The sequence below is a fragment of the Numenius arquata genome, chromosome 6 (assembly GCF_964106895.1).
Source record: "Numenius arquata chromosome 6, bNumArq3.hap1.1, whole genome shotgun sequence".
NCBI classification, from domain to species: domain Eukaryota; kingdom Metazoa; phylum Chordata; class Aves; order Charadriiformes; family Scolopacidae; genus Numenius; species Numenius arquata.
Window position 1 is genome coordinate 19,387,544 of NC_133581.1, and position 18,481 is coordinate 19,406,024.

At 35.6% G+C, this 18,481-nt stretch overlaps 1 protein-coding gene across 3 annotated transcripts in view; it reads left to right on the forward strand.

Annotated features, from left to right (window-relative positions):
- SOX6 (SRY-box transcription factor 6) overlaps window positions 1-18,481 on the forward strand; it is a 372,917-nt gene that overhangs the window by 295,118 nt on the left and 59,318 nt on the right. For all 3 annotated transcript variants that reach the window (XM_074149713.1, XM_074149714.1, XM_074149712.1), the window contains 3 exons: window positions 9,369-9,518; window positions 13,413-13,593; window positions 16,510-16,700. In XM_074149713.1, coding sequence (XP_074005814.1) covers window positions 9,369-9,518; window positions 13,413-13,593; window positions 16,510-16,700 — 522 coding nt within the window. The remainder of the gene's footprint in view (window positions 1-9,368; window positions 9,519-13,412; window positions 13,594-16,509; window positions 16,701-18,481) is intronic.

The window sequence follows — 18,481 nt, forward strand, 5'->3', positions numbered from 1 at the left end:
TGAGGCCAGAATGTATTCTCTGTAAATGCTTTCTTTAAAAATAAGCAATGTTAATAACATTTAAAGCAAAATTAGTCAAATGGCAATTTCACCTTCAGTTTACATTTCCCATTACATTAAAAATTTAAGCAGATATTTTATAGCTGGCAATACTTAGTCTTTTCCAATACAAGTCCATACTATATGAATAAAACCAAACAAAATAATAGTGCGGGAACCACAGCATACAAGAATAAGTCAAGGACAAAAAGGTCTATCATTTCTTCAGAATACATGCCGATGTGATCATTTAGTCCATTCATATTTTCAGTAGGACTATTATATGTGCTGTGGGACTCTTCTTTATCAAGTAATGAAATTTGCTTCTCCACAAGATGAGGGAAGAAATGAAAAGCTATAAAGAATAGATATGGTTTGCTAACTGTTTTCCCCAGCAGAAATCTGGGACTTTGTCACTGACTTATTTAACAGATCCTCTTAACATCTGTCCAGCAGACTGTGGACTTTATTAGTAGACAAGAGACCCACCAGATTTAGAGCCTGCTGGGTGCGTCTTCATCTTCACAGCTGTGGATTAACTCAGACTTTCCAGAAGAGGACAACCATATGGGATAACTGGTGTCATTGGGTAGCTAAAAAAACTATGAAGAAACAAATGTCATCCAAACACAATTCACTGTTTTTACAGCCACAATTACTAGTCTGTTTAAGAAATAAGAAAGGCAGCATTACGCTAAAAAAAGAAAATCTATTCATATCTGTGTGGGAACCTAATCAGGCTCTTGTTTCCAATGACGATGGCTCCACAGTCGCACCAGGTCTGCGACAAGAATGCTCCTTTTGTGTGCCGATAATGTGGAAGCGATAAAATTTCCTATAAGAGGCATATGTGTTTACATCATGAGATGTGTTATTTGACAAAACGCTTTGTTCTCTGCATATTTTCCACGCAGAGTTTCATGCTGGGTTGTTTTGCTGGAAAGCTTTGATTAGCTAGAATTAGTTGCTGAAGTAAAATAGACACTTTTGTTTTATGAGTCCTCTTGCTGAGCTGTAAATTATAGTAAAACATATAAGGAGTGACAGAAAGAAGTGCTGATTTGAACCTCTGACCCGTGATCGGCATAAAAACATAAGATAACTCTTTCAAAGGACTACTGAGAGCCATAAATATTCCATGGTCCACTTAAAGTTAGGCCCTTTTAACAAAATAAAGCTGTTATTTTGCATGAGGGGATCTTGACTCTGCAGTACTACAACAATACAAGCTGCAGTATCTAAAACGTGTAGAGATTCTTTTATTTTCAGTATGGGTTGGCCATTATCCACAGCAGGGCAGTGGAAGCAATGAAAGTGATTTTTCTGTTTCTAAAGCAGTACAATGAATTTGTGGTCAGTAAAAGGAGTTGGAACCAGCAGACACTCAGTGGTGAAATTAGGTATCTGTTACTTTGCAGCTTGAGAGAGAAGCAAAACAGGCATGCGTATCTCCTAAGGATGCAGGAATTGAATGGGATTTAAGGTCACATAAAAATTTCCCTTGACAATATACAGACTAGCAACTGACAGACATTACTGGTGTTAATAGTTAAAAAAAACTGAGGTGAATGAACATGAATAACTGGTAAAATCTTTCTTGTAGCTGAGAAATAATTTTTTTTTCAGTAGCTGCACACTTAAACATATAGGGAAAACTGAAATCTTCTAACTCCATCTGTGACTACAGAATGTATTATTTGTATTTTCACAAATACAGTTAGTTTGTTTGCACATATTGGGCTGTAATAAATCTGAGAGAACATTAGCCAGCAAGTGCATAAATAATCACTGAAACAATCTTTGTTATTATGACATTAGTTATGATAATACATTAACTGCCTGTTCATGTTACACCTTTTTGCAAAGGTATTTGGTGCATTATTAGAGGAGTAGAGGCTATTCACAGTCTGTAACAGTGAGCAGACTCTGCTGTAGGATGATATATGGGTGTTTAAAATCGGAAAGTTATGTCCACTATGTATAGGTTAGGCACGTACAAACAGGGGAAAGAAGGGAATGATGCTGTTAAAAGGAAACCATGTACATATATTATGACACTTAGATTGTGAAGAGAAAAAGGAGTCTTTGCGGTGTATTGTTACTTATTATTTATAATATTTCTAAATTAAGCACTTTTTCCTTAATTGTTACTCCAACTTCCTGTAGCTGTACTTGATCTATGCCATTTCAGATATACACACGTAATGCCAAATAGTTCTCAGTTATGTAGCATAAACGTGAGTTATGTTGATGCATAATTGTTGGTTCTTAAATAATAAGCTACTATTATCCATGTGGTGGCACGTGTGAAAATGAGAGGATGGTCTGGCCCACGGTAATAGCAAATCTGTAAAACTCACCTTAATTTCATTTGTTAACATTTTTCTTAGGACAAACTCAGAAAATGCTACTGAGACATCAAAATTTCATGAAAACAAATTTATTAAATACACTGTTTTAACAGGTAGCACCTGCATTAATATATTATAAAACAAAAGAAAAGATACACTTTTAGCATAAAATATTCTATCTATTAATTTGAAGGAGTATTATTTTCATCAGCAAAAGCTTTGATTTTTCCAAGTTTTAGATTTTTAAATTCAAAAAAGGGCTGCTTTCTTGTGTATTTCATTTAACAATTTTATATGCACCTTTCCTTCTCTTTCTCCTCCTCCTCTTTTTCCCTTTTGTGTAGAGAATACTCCTAGGACACAGATGCTGAGCCGTGGAAGGTGTTTTTCTGGTGATGGCATCTGGCTTCTTGGCAAACTCTGCAGGCAGTAGCTGCCTTCGAATTGCCCCTGGGTTTGTCACGTGGTTAAGCTGCTGATGAGTTACTTAGGCTGTCTTGTGTTCTGGATGTCGTTTTCTGTTAACCTACCTCTCACTTAAAAAGACAACCAACCATGTGCTTTTATTCATGTGTGTATATATATATATACACATATATCTCAAATATATTACCCTATTTCTTACCTTGGTGCTATAGTAGCGTTAGTCACTGAACATATTTTGTATAAAAGAGACCCCAATTCAAAAAATTACATTTATATACAAAAATAGGAAGGGATAAATACAATTAACGTTACTTTAGAAATGGTTCTTGCACTTAGATTAAGACACGTGAAGTTTTTGGTTAGGATATTTATGCTCCTGCACCATTTTTTGAAAAGGTTACCTTGCCTGAACTGCTAAAGGCTATACCAATGTCATCAAGCTCAGGTCAGCACTTAAATCTTTATTTCCGTAGTTACTATCTATGACACCCAAAACATGGGTTTTAGCACAAATCCATTCTTCCTCCAAACATAAAAAAACTTTCTCAGAGACTCTATTTCCTTTAAGCTCTTTGACATCAAGCTTATTTTAAGCACCTCTGCACCAATAATAAAAAATGAGCGGTCCCACTGAAGGTGTGTTTGTTTTGGGTAGATTCTTTTCAGAAATGTGTGCTGGAAATAGTGAAGATGTTGCTGGCTTTGGTGAGCTTGTAAAAACCCTTTGTGATCAGGCAGTTCTAATTATTATTATTGCATGTTATATACTTGAAAGAAAAATTCTGGAATTATAGCTTTGCAACACTACGTACTAAATATACTATGGAAAAAAATAACTGCATTACCTCTTGTAGTGCAGGATTTCAACAGCACTTGCAGTCACTCCTTAGAGTTTTTCATCTTTAGAAACTAAATTACTCATTGTCTAAATAGCTGAACTTTCATCTCTATAAATAAGATATTTCAGCTTTGCACAATTCATTTAAAATGCTGACAAATAAGGATTCTCACTTGATTCTCAGTAGTTTTATTGTTCAGTTTCATTTACTGTAGCAAATGTATTTGTTGAAGATGTAACATAGGACTTAAATTTTTATAATGAAAGACTTTAGAATAATCAGTCTATAAAATTTAGCATTTGTTTCTGAGCAAAAAAAAATAATTTCTAGCACCTTTGGAGAAATAACGTAGAAATATGTTTTTTATATATATATATAACGTAGAAATACGTGACAGAACGAGAGGGAATGGCTTCAAGCTCCAACAGGGTAGGTTTAGACTGAACATTAGGAAAGAATTTTTCACAGAAAGAGTGGTCGGGCATTGGAATAGGCTGCCCAGGGAGGTGGTTGAGTCACCATCCCTGGATGTGTTTAAGAGATGTTTAGATGTGGTGTTGGGGGATATGGTATAGGGGAGAATTTTGTAGAGCAGGGTAGATGGTTGGACTCAATGATCCCAAGGGTCTCTTCAAACCTAGACGATTCTATGATTCCATGAATACAGAAAAAGGAGAATGTCTTTTCATTTTGGTCATAAGTCTTTTAGCAAAACAAAATAAATGGGTAAATGTTTCTAGAACAGATTCCTTCTTTCTCCTTGGATCAAGCCACCTTTACTGAATTTCTTTGTGCGCCATCTTCCAAGTGCATCCATTGCAATTCATTGTGATTGGCCAGCCCTCATCACCTGCACTTATCTGCTACACTGACTATTGCAACCACTCTCTTTCTTATCTCCCTGTTTCACATAAGGCTTTACTATAGTTTCTTCAGAATTCTGCTGCGAAGAATAACATCTGAATTAATCCCCACTGCTGTGACCAAATTCTCCCTCACCAACACAGCCAGTGGAAATTTCTCCAGCCCTTGCCTTTTTGTTCTTGTATATACAAATGCAACTGCTCTTTCCATTCCCCCCCTGGGCTCGTATATCTAAAGAAACTGCCTCTCTCCTATGCAGCAGTTGATCACTTTCTCTTTATTGAAATATCTTCTCTAAATAAACTTTTTCCATAAGGCCTGTCATTGACAAGCCACTGGTAAGGAGGTTATGATTATCATAATTCTGTGTTAGGTGGTAAAACAGCCTGTCACAAAATTTACAAGTTGTTGTCAGTGCAAATCTCCCTTAACTACATTGATTTAAGGCCCATTCTATTTTTCTCACCACGTGTTACTTCTGTAACATTCGATTCTCGAAATTCTTCACCTTTTTTCATTTGTTTAGACAGATACTTCTTACTCACTAAGAAGTGAGTATCTGTCATTCAGCAGAGCACGTGTCTAGGAATGTCACAGGCCTATGTGCAAGCAAAAAGTCATATGGGCTAATGAATGAATTTTGATTATTGAAAGCTAGTTGAAAAAACTAGTTGAAAAACAATTGAAAAAATTTTGAAACCTGTGAGAGGGATGTGTAAGCCTATGGTGTGTGTCTTCTGGCAAGGCATGAATGAACACTGGCAGTGAAGGAAGTTATCCTTGTGTATCATGAAAATATCTCACAATGACATCGTGAAACTTAGAAGGTTGTAACATTTGGATCAGTCAAGATGCTCTATTATTAACTTTTTTTGACAAATTTTAAATCATGAATGATACTTTTTACTAAAGAGTGAAATGGAAATAATCCATTAAATGCCATAGGCAATTTCTGAAGAAGAAAATACCACGACCATCACCCCCAGATTATTATTTTTGTTAGTTATTCAGTTCTTCTTGGTTGGTAACTCTAAGCTATAAAAAAGGCTCAGTACAAGTTCTGCTGTTTCCAGGTGAAATCAGTATGTACTTGTGCTGTACTGTACTGTACACATGCTGAGTACAGTGCATTCCCACTCATCTGTAATTTTTTTTTAGGTAGATGAACATCATTCAGACTTATAGTGATCTCCAACTTTCATAAATTCCCCTCAGATGTTTAGTTGATTACAGCTGGAACTGAGATTCAGTAACAAGTGCTTAAGTCCATAAGCCTGTAAGTTCATAGGTGCCTAAATGTGAGACTTCACTTGCCATTGCCTTAAGTGAGACTTGCAGCGTTTCAAAATCCTGCTCTTCAGTGTCAGATCATGACATCAGAAGAAACCTTGTTCTGAAAACTAAAACTACATCCTTGCTCACGTACCTTAAGTAAGCTGGTTTTCAAAATTGATAACTATGCAACAGCACTCAGTAACTCAAGATCAGCACCATTTATATTTAGATGCTGGGAACTGGCTTGTAAGAATATAACTTAGTGACCTTTGAAAAAAATAAAAAACAGGCTATATATTTTTAAGACTTCTTAAAACAATCATGAATACTTGATGGGTTTGAATATCTAATTTGTAATAAAGAGCCTTCTGAGTCAGTGGCTGACATAAGGGTTATGAAACGCTCTTCTCTTTATGTGCTAGATATACATTGAAAAAAAGATGTTTCAGTGTTTGAGGTAGGTTAAGCTTTTAGTCACTACTCAATCATTGATAGGTTAGAATTTCAATTGAAAAAATTCCATTGAAATTTTTGCTTTTGAGCATTAAAAGCTAACTATAAACATTCATTCAATATTTGGGTTTTTTCACCTCCCTAATTTTGCAAATAAAAGCTTCACAACCTGACCTTCTCAGTGTAAGGTCCTAAATTGCCATTTGAAGCCACAACAGTGGCATTTGCAAAAATATCAATTTTATCCCTTCAAGAGTGGCCTGCACATATTTTCCCAGACTGGCTAGCTTCCCATACAAGCTAGTATTTAAAAGTAGTTATACAACCTTCCAGTCTACACAGCAACGTCACTAGCACTAGTGCGAATTCTTGCAAGATTTGCACTTGTTTGCGGAACAGATTTGTTTTAAAGTCTAAGCAAACCAGAAAGCTAATTACTGTTACTTATTTTTACATTTGCTTTTATGGTGTAAAACAAATTTATAGAAATGCCAGGCTAAAGCCGGTGCTACGGCCTTGGAGTAACCCAGTGACGAATTGTACACACACACACATACATATAAATCACAAAATTTCTTTTATTCTCTGTCTCCCTTTAGAAACATTTCTTCCTCACACTACTAGCAGTACAGCCAATACAGCCCTCAACACACTGGGAGGGGAGCGGTGTGTAATTCTAATTTTATTCTGCTTTTAATGTTTACATTTCCAAAATCAAACAGTTTCCTATATAGTCACTATAACAGTCCACTTTTCTTGTTGCTATTTTTGTGACCCTTAAAGTGCTGTGGACATTTCAGTTGCCGGTCCTGCTGGGACTCAGGTACCAGGTCACCAAACAGCCCTCCTCCGACTAGTGTTGTGCATCTCTTTGCATTGGTCTTGACATATCTGGTCAAGATACAGCTACACTGAAGGCTGCAGCTTTTAGAGATGATAAACCCACCTTTGCTTACTTGTCATGACTAACTCCATTTGCCATGCATGCCTGGTGCCTGTACCCAGGCGCTGGCAGCGAGGAGGCTGCAGGGTGAGGGTTGTGAGAGAAGACAGCCGGGGGCTGCCGTGTGCTGGACCCAGCCCGTTCCTCAATGGCCCCACCACAGGGCACCACTGAACCTGACAGCCAAGCTGTTGGCATCTCTGGGAAAATATTCTCCAGAAAGGGCAAAACACTGCACAGGCAGCGAGGAATGAGGGGAAATGTGTGAGGAACATCCCTGCTGGCCAGGACAGAGAGGGAGGAGGTGGAGGATTCAGCAATGAAGGAGTGAAGCTGAGTCTGGGAAAAAGGTGAGGATGGGGGACTGTAGGTTTTGTCTGTGTTTCTCACCATCTAACTCTGTTGTAATCAGCAGTAAATTTAATGAATTTTACCCAAGCCAAGTCTGTTGTGTCTGTGATGGTAACTGGTAAGTGATGTCCCTGTATTTATCTTGACCCATGAACTTTTCCATCCAACTTTTCCTATTTCAATAGATGAAGTACAGAACACTGAGAAAACCATTACAATCTTTGGATTTTGTCTTTAAATTGTATTCAAGTTTATTTTATCATCTGTTTCATAGTACAGTGCCTGGTTATTTCTGAGCTGAGAATGTCCAGGCTTTCAGAAGTTTGTGAAATGTGCTTCTTATTCTCATATAAGCAGGGCATCCTATTAAGCAAGCATAGACTGACCTGAAGAATATGCTAAAAGGGATAAGATCCTAGATGGGAAAAAAATCCCCATTTACTACTGTATACAATGCTTCATTTTAATTTTCCAGGACATCACTGGGAACTGGGAATTTTTTCTATTTTCAGTTTTTCTCATTTTCTACTATAGGAAAAAATAGTACAGTAGCCAAAATATTTAAACACCGTTGATTTCAAAATATTAATCTGTGATCCTTTTGTAGCCTCTATGTGATATTGAAAAGGAATGGCAGGAAACAAACAAACAAGAGTTTTCATTTGTCACCCAGAGTTCTGACTCTGCCCCTCTTTCATGCGTTTGTCTAGCCACTGAGTCACTGAGCTTACAGTATTGTGTAACTTTCATTTCTGTGGAGGCTTGTTATATTAGAAAAATTGTTCCAAAGAAAGCAACAATTATGACATAAGCACATCTGGCTCTTGCAAATTATTCTTTATTAAGCTTTCATTTAATTACATGTGCTGAAAGGTCTGCTTTTGATTACTGTAATTTTTTTTATTTGTCCATCTGAATGATAGTAATGTTGGAAATTACATACAAACCACCTGGCTTTTTTCTCACTAATAAGGCAAAGCTTATATAGATTTATGTGTAGAAGAGGGATTAGGATCTTCCCTGTTTATGGTAGAAGAATTATTGCTGATGCTAATTCAAGGTGAGGGTTTAAATTTGGTCACTGGAAGGAAATTAAACCTATTTGTTTTTGTTCAGTAAACACTTTAGATTGGTAGGAATAGTTTATTTTAATATACAAGTATTTTATTATATTTCAGTTAAACTTTTTGAAAAGTTCCATGAGCATATTTTTGTATTTTCATCACTACTTACAGGAATTTTTAAGGTCTACATTCCTTATTAGCATTTATAGAAGTTATAACAATCACTGTACACCGAGATGGGTACATACTCTGTTGCCTATTTTAACTCTCATTGCTATCTAGAGAAGATGCAGCATTGCCTTTTAGTAGCAAATTATTCCAATGTCAGCTCCAAATAAGGGTTCTGACATTGGTGGGTAATTTCTGGGTAAGAACAAAAAGACCTGAAGCGTTGTTGTTTCTGACAGGGGTTTATACCTCTTTTTCATAAACAGCCTTATAATTTTGCCAATTTCAGTTTTAATATTCACGCCCAGTATAACCTTTTGCTCATTACCATGACCTTCATTAGCCAGAAGGAAAAAAAATAAATCAGTTAAAAGTCAAATTAAGAAAAAATATATTGGTGTGGGGGAGTTTTCCGGTCTTTTTTTTTTTTCTTTTTGACAATAACAAGAAGGGAAAAGCCACAAACAAGAAAGTGCTGAAAAATATCTGAGTCCTTTAAGGAAAGAAACAGCAGAGCGATAAAAATTATGTATGTTTACAACTTCTTTTTTTAGGAATTTTGCAGGAATACATTGTATATCTTCTTGTCTTCCAGCAACTGTATGCAGCTCAGCTGGCAAGCATGCAAGTTTCTCCTGGAGCCAAAATGCCATCTACTCCACAGCCACCAAATACAACAGGGGCTCTTTCACCCACTGGGATGAAAAATGAGAAGAGAGGGACCAGCCCGGTAACTCAAGTTAAGGTATTTTTCAGTAAAGAAAAAAGTCAGTGTCTGAAAAGGGCAGTGAAATTAAATGGTCTATTTAATTGTTTTACAGTTGGAAGCTGAACCACGTGAAAGTTCTTCAATATTCAAATAAAATGTTCAGTTTTATTGCTGTATTATCAGTATAGAAAAGGGAAGAGAAAACATTCACTTCTTGCTTTCAAAAATATCAGGCGTCCCTCTTCCTACCACAGGCAGCACAACAGATTCATCAGTAAAATGTGGTATTTTCAAGATCGCAGTTTGTATTCTAGTAATGTGCATAAATGGCATCCATTTCATCAATTGTTTCACATTGAACTTTTTGAGTATCTTAAAATATGGTGCCACTTTATATTATTAAGACAACAGAGAGACTGTAGAACTTCTAATTATTTTACAAATCTCTAGCTGTACTTATTTTACAATTTTGGAAAAAGCCTCACATAAAAATAAGATCTAAGTCAGGACTCTGGGGAAAACATTATGTCACTGCAGATTGATTTGACTTTTGCTGATTTCACACAGCTGCTGACAACCGGGCTGCTCCTTGTTGGTTTTGCGCCACTGCTGAATGCTTGTGCCTGCTTATTCTCACTTGCTTCGAATCAGGCAGCTACAACATGGCATTTGCCAGCAGCTTGAAATGAACATCGTGCCCCCCTTGAAATCTGTGGTGCAGCTAGTACCCTTGGGTGTAACTGGCTGGCTTTTATTACTGTATTCTCCCGTGGTTGTTCTGAATTTCATGAGACTAAATATGCTGAGAAACAATGTACTTCCAACTCTAAAAAGCCACCAACATTCAGATGTTTTACCAATTTGAATGATAGAGCTATAAATGAAAAACTATTAAAATAAAGAAGGCATATTGTGACTTTGTGGACAGAGGGAGAATACATCTTTTTGCTAGCTGCTAACACCTTACAGGCACACAGTCCTTAGCCTCAAATCAGCCTGGGAAGATTTTACTCACTTGAGGTGAGGGTCTCTTTTTTTAATTTATTTTTTGACAAGAGAGTAAAATACAATTCGTTTTTTCATTATCATCAATCATCGTGGTAAAGTATGGGTGAGTAGATATTTCTGCCTGGGCTGATAAATTTCCATGACGCTTTTTTGCTAGGCTGAGAGTACTAATAAATAAAAACTATTCCATTATGGCCAGATCTAACATTTATTTAGCAAAGCGTTCACTTTACTTAACTGTAGATGTGTATTAGTCTAATATTTTACCTCTTGTAATCCAATGCCAGGCTTGAGGGCAGTCAGTGAAATTTACCACATATGCAGAGTTTGTTATGGTCAATACAGAAGCCACCAAAAGCAAAACCCAACTGTTTCAGCAAAGTTGCTGTAGTATAGTGATACCTAACACCAGTGATTTATGGTATTGAGAATATACTACTGACTACTTTAATGTAAAAAAGTAATTTCATAAGTGAGTGAGCCAAATGGATCTACACCAAACCAAACCTTTACTATATGAGTAAAATTTTCCCTGGTTAAATTCAAGCACATATCTCCTTGAACCAAGGCTAATACCATTCCAGCTTTGTGGCCAGCTGAGTCCTATTACAGAATTGACCACATGCAAATTCTTGGGGGTTTCCCTACATAATTTAACTTGGATGGACTGAAACATACATTAATAAAAAAGAAGTCTTTTTATTCTTATTTGTATTAAGCACACTATTGCTTTGAAAATATTAAAGATAAACTATAAGTGCTTCATGTGGACAAATACCAATGGCCAATGAAGAAATTAATTATTAGTATAAAAGCACTCTAATAAACTAGTACCTATATGCTTTATTTGCGAATTGTTACCTTTATAAGAACTGAAAGTTTTGATGGTCATGCATTGCTTAATAAATCCTTTATATTTTCTCCATTTTTAAACAGTTGTTTGTATATACGACATGCATTATTTATAGAACTAATGGAATTCTTTTACAGGAGTCAGATCTTTCAAAAAGTAATGATAATTTTTTTTTATGTCAGTGACCCCAATGTTTTCAAGCTTTTTGGTTGCCTCGCAGAAATGAGAATACTGTCTACGAAGTACAAACAGATAGGTTCTGGCAGGGTTTAGAATTTTTTTCACATGATTGTATCAGTGCTAGGCAGAAAATTATTTAGAAATTGGACATGGTAGTGTAGATTTGTATGTGTACATGCTTTCAGTAGCTAGTCTGGCAAACTTCATAGTCTGAGAGAGGCTCTGAACTCTCACAGAAATTTTTTGAAGCCACTTTGTATTTGTGCAAAGAAACAGCTTGCATGTAAACGTGGCCACAAAGCACAGGAATGGACTATGTCCCTTATACCTTTGTGTTTCTGCTTTCACTTGGACTCTGAACAGGTGTGGACATTTGTGCACATTGCAAGGTCAAGAAGAATAAAAATGTCATGCAGTTTTATGGAAACAGTTTAAAACTGGAGATATGATGGCATTATAAATACCTGTTTGTTACATTTTCCTGTTCAATGCACTGTGTGTTATCAGATGTACTTTGCTAAATCACCGCTTGACAGTAAGGAGAATGGAAAATATGAGATAATGTAGTATATTATTGTATTCTGACATATTTTTCTAAGCTTTGAAGTGATCAGTGCAGTGTTTTAAAATATGGACGATATTCTCTCATATCCAGCATAATTCTGCTTTGGGCATATTTTAAATGAGAGATCTGTCTTACTGGGCTCTTTAATTACGGAAAATCATGTTTCACAATTTTCCAAATGATCTGTCTTGCTTAACATATTAAGCAAAAGGAATAACCTCAAAGAATGGGAAGAGGGTTACATTGTGAATATCTACACTGATGAAAGAAATTAATTTCTCGAATGACTCTTCCTCCAAAAGTTAAGGTATTTCTTAGATGTACTTACTCTCCTATAGCACTGAAGCAAGATATATGTCAGAGAGTATTTATTCCATAATTGCATATGAAAAGAATCAAATGATAGAAAAGTGCTGATACTAGATTTACATATCCTTAAAAATATTCCTTGTCTTTATGCCAATAAACATACAGATACACTAAAGGTTGGATGCAGCAAAAATAACTACAGAATACAGAAATAATTACAGAAGTATCAAACAAGAAGCAGAATAGCATTTATGTGAAAAAAAATCTTGATTTTTACATAAATCTGTCAAAAAAACACGACATTTGAATAATAAAATACTGTAAAATATACAAAATTAAATAGTAGAAAATAAAATATATTTTAAAATGCATATAGTATGCATTTATTACCGTAGCAAGCCAAGGAATTTGAATTCAGTTAAATTCTTGTCTTCGATTATGGGGCAACAGCATAGATTATTTTACTAAACAAAACATGCACTCAAAATAAGATGCATGGAATGTATAAGTTAGCAGCAGCAATAAATGTGGGCCAAAGAACTGTCAGGGTTTCCAAATGATTCTTTCATAGAAGTACTTCTGATTCCTTAGTTTCTAATACATTTAAAAATAAGCTACATAACTTATTTTTATAGTGCCAGGAACTTTTCAAATAGGACCAATGCAAAAGCATTACTGAGCTGCTGGAAATTTTAAATAATTCTTTGTAAATGCCCTAGGTTAATTTAGATCTCTGAAAACACATTAGGAAATTAAGCTGTAATGTGAGCTAATTCAAATTTTAATTTGGCAAAAAGAATGATCCAGCCACATAGTTAATGTAAATAGAAGCATAACACAGAGAAATTAATGAGGTTTCCTTTCGTTGAATCTTAAAGGAGGCAGATAATTAGCTTCTTTTGTTATTATTGCTGGAGAATGTGGTATTGTCTTCGAGGTGTAAAGTAACTGCTGCTTGCAAAATGATGTGTTCATTTGTCTTTTCCTAATAGTTATTTACATTAAACTCTTGTAGGATGAAGCAGCCCAGCCACTGAATCTTTCAGCCCGGCCAAAAACAGCTGAACCTGTCAAATCCCCAACATCTCCAACACAGAATCTCTTCCCAGCTAGTAAAAGCAGTCCAGTGACAGTGACAAACAAGAGTGGCATCCCCAGCCCGCTCGGCGGATCTCTGGGAAGAGGATCCTCTTTAGGTAACTAATCTGTCCTGGGGAAAGGAGAATAGTGGCAAGTTTTCTACAGGAAATCTCAGCTTGAGCACACTTGCTTCTGAAATAAGTGGATATTTGGGCCTACTTTTCTGTTTAAAATGGGGGGAAAAAAAGCAGGAAAGATTTTTGAAGAACTCTTGAAAGCCAAGGTTTTACTAGAGTAACCAAAATGATGCAATAGTGATGTGCATCTACAAGAAATATGGCAAATAAATATATAATTTAAGAAATATACATACATACAAACATATACAGTAAAGTGTATATATACTTACATATAAGTAAATATAGATGCATATATAAAATGCATAAAATACGTTTGTATGAATATCTTCCCCAAAGACATCAATTGGGTGTATACATGCAAAGTTAACTTTTGAATTTTGACCTCTGGATTAAACAAACTAAAAATTATCTTTACATGCACATAGAGCCTGACAAGATACTAGACATACACACATAATGGCTCATGGGACTAATGTACATTCAATGCAACCGTGTAACATACCTTAAAATAAACAAGTTTTCAAGCACTTTGCTGAACAGGGGTCAGGGAACATTCAGTATCTCCATGGTTTACAGTATGCCAGAACCCAGGCAAGAAGGTAACTCCAAATGTAGTTTTCGGCTATTTAGCCCAAATATACTGTTAGTTTTACCCAGAACAGCAATTCTAAAAGAAATCTAATCCTCTGCATTCTGGGTATTAAGTTCATCTTACCAAGACCATATGCTGAATATATTAGAAAAATTTTAACAAAGACAGAAAGGCTTCAGTCCAGCCAGTTTATTTTATTATTTGCTCTTTTTATTATTTGTTCATGTTTTTTATTATTTGTTTCGTCCATCTGTCAAGACTTTGTTAATACATATGTTTGAAAATAAGGAATTTTTGACCTGTTTCAAGATTAATTAAGAAATAAACCCTATTAAGTAATGAAATAAATTTGTTCTGAAAACTATCTCTGAAGACTACCTTAGCCAGTCAAGAAACAGAATCAAGAGCTGAAAAATGTAGATGATCAGCCCTAAAGTTCAAATAGTAAGTTTTAACAGCGACTAAATACTACAGACCACTTATTCACAATCTGTAGCTCAAGTGTACTTGTAAAATATATAGAAACACTTGTGAATAATGAACAGATATGTTAAATACATACATTAAATATATAAAAATTATGATTTGTTCCATTCTCAAAACACTTGGGAACACCATGATCTCAGAAAGATACTTTCTGCAGCTAGCTAGATATTCTACCTGTCAATTTATTTCCAGCTATAACTGCACTATCTAACATTAGAAAGTGGCATATCTGTTTGGAGTCATAGACCATTCCAGAGAAATGGCTAGAAAAGATACACCTAAGGTATGAATATTTTTCAGGTAAAGTCATAAAAACTTAATTTCTCCCAATCCTTAAATATAAAATTCCTCTCAAACCTTAAATGTAAAAGAAGCCATGGAAACGTTGTCAAAAATCAATAAGCAACAGAGTAGCTTTTGCTCAAATTTTACAATAAATTTAGGTGATTGGGAGTCTAAGTATCTTTAAAAGTCATGTCAATATGCTTCCCAACTTACTTAGGCTCCAGAACGGAACTTAATTACTGAATCAGTTCAGAGCACTGGAAATTTTACCCAGGAAGAACAATGGTTGTTCTCTAATGTTACTTTTATTTTGGAGAGGAGTGCTTCATTCAGACAGAAAACACCACAGTTCCATCTAAAACATCATAGTTTGCATCTTTTCTCATCTAGACCACAGTATTAAATCAACTGTTTGGTTCCCAGGATAAAACATGAGAAACCCTTAATCTTAACCTTTTTTATTTTAAAAGAATTCAGGGTCCTTCAAGGTCAAATTTGCTATATTTTACTCAGCTGAACTTCAATGAAGTCAAAAGAATATGAAAATTATCTTTGAAGGAGAATTCCAAGTCTTAGCCTGTTTGGGTTTTTTTGTTTTGTTTTTGGTTGTTGTTGATTGGTTGTATGGGTTTTTTTTTATAGTGAACTGTAAGTAAGTACACAAATCTAACAAATTCAGAGCTTTTATAAAAGACATTTACTTGTCAGGCAGATGCACAGGTCATGCACAAACTTTGGTTGCTCAAAATTTCCTAGCTAGAACGTATATACCCAAATCTATCCATGTGCAGGATAGAGGATACTCCCATGCAGAAACAGGTGGATCAAGTTAAAGCTTCATCACAGCAACACAAAACAGTCACCAAATAATTGCTGTGTTTTGGTCTCAAATCAGAAAGTGTATCTGGGGTACTCATCTTTACCTCTAGCACACGTATTAAGATATGACAGAAATGTTTTGTTTGAGTTTGCTGTATGGTTAAAAGTTTCTCTTTTTGTCCAGACTGATAGAAAGAAAACCATTTTTTCTCTACTGATTTAGAGCTTTATACTCATGTTAAGGTGATAACAGAAGTAACTGTGGGTGCTCTTTCTGAAATTGAAAGCTAAGTGTCTGGAGTGATGGTTCTCTCAATAAAGAAAATGTAAAAATTGACATAGACTTTCACGGCCATCTTTTCTCCATCTTTGTTCATTTTATTAATTACTATTAATATTTCAAAGGCTTCCCACTGAAGCTTCAGAATTCTTTTGTCTTAAACACAGATTTGAGTCCATGAGTATGCTCAGATACTGCCATATCACGCTATGCCAAGACTTCAGTGGTTGTATTTATAACAGCAAAATAAGTGCATAGGCTTATCAATCACTTCTGTAGATTAGTTCAGCCTTTGAACAGACAACAACTGCCACTACTCCTTCTTTTGCAGATGTTAGTTGGGTGCAGCTCTAACAGTAGGGGAGCTGAGTGCTTAGCCTGAATTCTAATTTGGATAATTACCTAAATAAAGTGTGTTTTCTGTTTATAGATATCCTTTCCAGTCTTAATTCACCTGCCCTATTTGGGGACCAGGACACAGTAATGAAAGCCATTCAGGAGGCTCGAAAAATGAGAGAGCAGATCCAAAGGGAGCAGCAGCAGCAACAGCAGCCGCATGGTGTTGATGGAAAATTGCCCTCCATGAATAACATGGGTCTAAACAACTGCAGGAATGAAAAGGTAATATCTCCCATTGCCACACAGTCTGTCATTCATTCTTCTTTTCCTTGCAAATAGCTTCTTATTTTTTTATAAACTTTCTTTTTAGAGCTTTTAGCCATCTCTGATTTCACGTTAAACACACCTTGTCACTTCACAGTGCTGTGCTACAACTCCTCTATGTTTACATGACAGCATTGAAAAAAAACAGGCCTGTGCACTCATGTGATTAAGCTGCAAGCATTCATATAACAATGTGGAAAATGTATTTGTTGAAGCCACCGTGGTTTGTGGTCACTAGATTTTAAATTTTGCTTTTGAGAATGACTGGTTTGATAAATATGGCAAAAAAGGCCAGCTATGTACTAGCATGGTTAAATATTACGATGCTATTGAATGCGACTGGGTGTACTTGAATCTGTGACTCAGATGCAACAAAGTATTTAGGCTCAAAACAGTGCTTTTGCCTCTTATTTTCAATGGGAAATTAGAGATCAAAGTTCTTTGTTGAATCTTGGCCATAGTTTTCAAACATTAAAATGAAATAGGGCATTACAATAAAACAGTAAATGAGAGAAAGTGGTGAGAGAATGTGACCAGCAGTGGACTGAGCAGGACATCAGCAGTTTACAAAATAGCAAGCTGGGATCATATCTGAAAGGTGAGGAACAGTTTCTATCACACACACTTTAAGGAATTCTCAGAGGACAAGGAAGTCTCCTGGAAAATTCTTTCTGTCTGTGTTGTCCTGCTCTGTGGCCTTTCCAAGGTCTACAAGATCTACTCCAGGAGCAGGTATGTGTAACTGAATTCATGTAATTGATTGAGCTACAAGGCAGCCCTTTGGATGAAGAATGTTCCTCTTTTAGCTTCCCTAGGGGTGGCTTATGCTGCAAAAAATACAGCACACGAGTTATTTTTCGCCACTGACACAAAATCAGTTATATACCACAGTGCTTATTCCAGTTAACTAGAAAGGGGAAATGTTATCCCAGTAATGACTGTGGCATCAGCAAATAGGAACAGTTATGATGCAATTTAGTAATGAATGAAAAGAAAACTCACATTCATTAGCCTATAAAGCAGCTAGTGTTTCAGAGTATTTGCTGAAAAAGAAATAATTGGAAAACAGGTAGCTTTCAATGCCTATAATTCATTAATGAAAATTCTGTGATATATCTGTATATTAGAGGGTAGGTTCTTTGTATCTTAGGAGAGAGAGGGAAGATTATATTATACTACAAACAGTAACAGGAATTTTAAGTCCAGGTTGAGTATAAGACTTGGCAGAATACTTAACTATATCTTAAACTGTGAATTTGATGGTACTATGATCTTTCTCAACCCACAAGGGAATACTCAGTAAGTGGATTGTAGCAGGGCACGGAAAGGCAAAGAAATGTTGTAAACAGACTCATCAAACATTGATACATACTTTTTAATCTACATTTTATATTTTTGCTTGATAGGTTCTTTTCGGTACTCAAAACAAGAGAAAGGCTCAGCGTCTAATAAAATAATTTGTTAAACTGTTACCACATAGGATTAACAATGCTTTTCCAAGTCAAATTCAGAGGCGAATAAATATTTATTTCTGCTAGCATTAGTTTAAATATCAGCATTGAAAAACTCATTTAATACAGAAAGATACTATAAAAAAAATAGAAATTAATAACTGATCAAGCAGGCCAAGTTCAGACAACACTGTAATTGTAAAGTCAGTGTTGGTCTTAACTAAGGGGTAGGGTACTAAAGCCTAAGTTTTAAAAATAAAATAAATGTCACACCTATGATCAGTATTA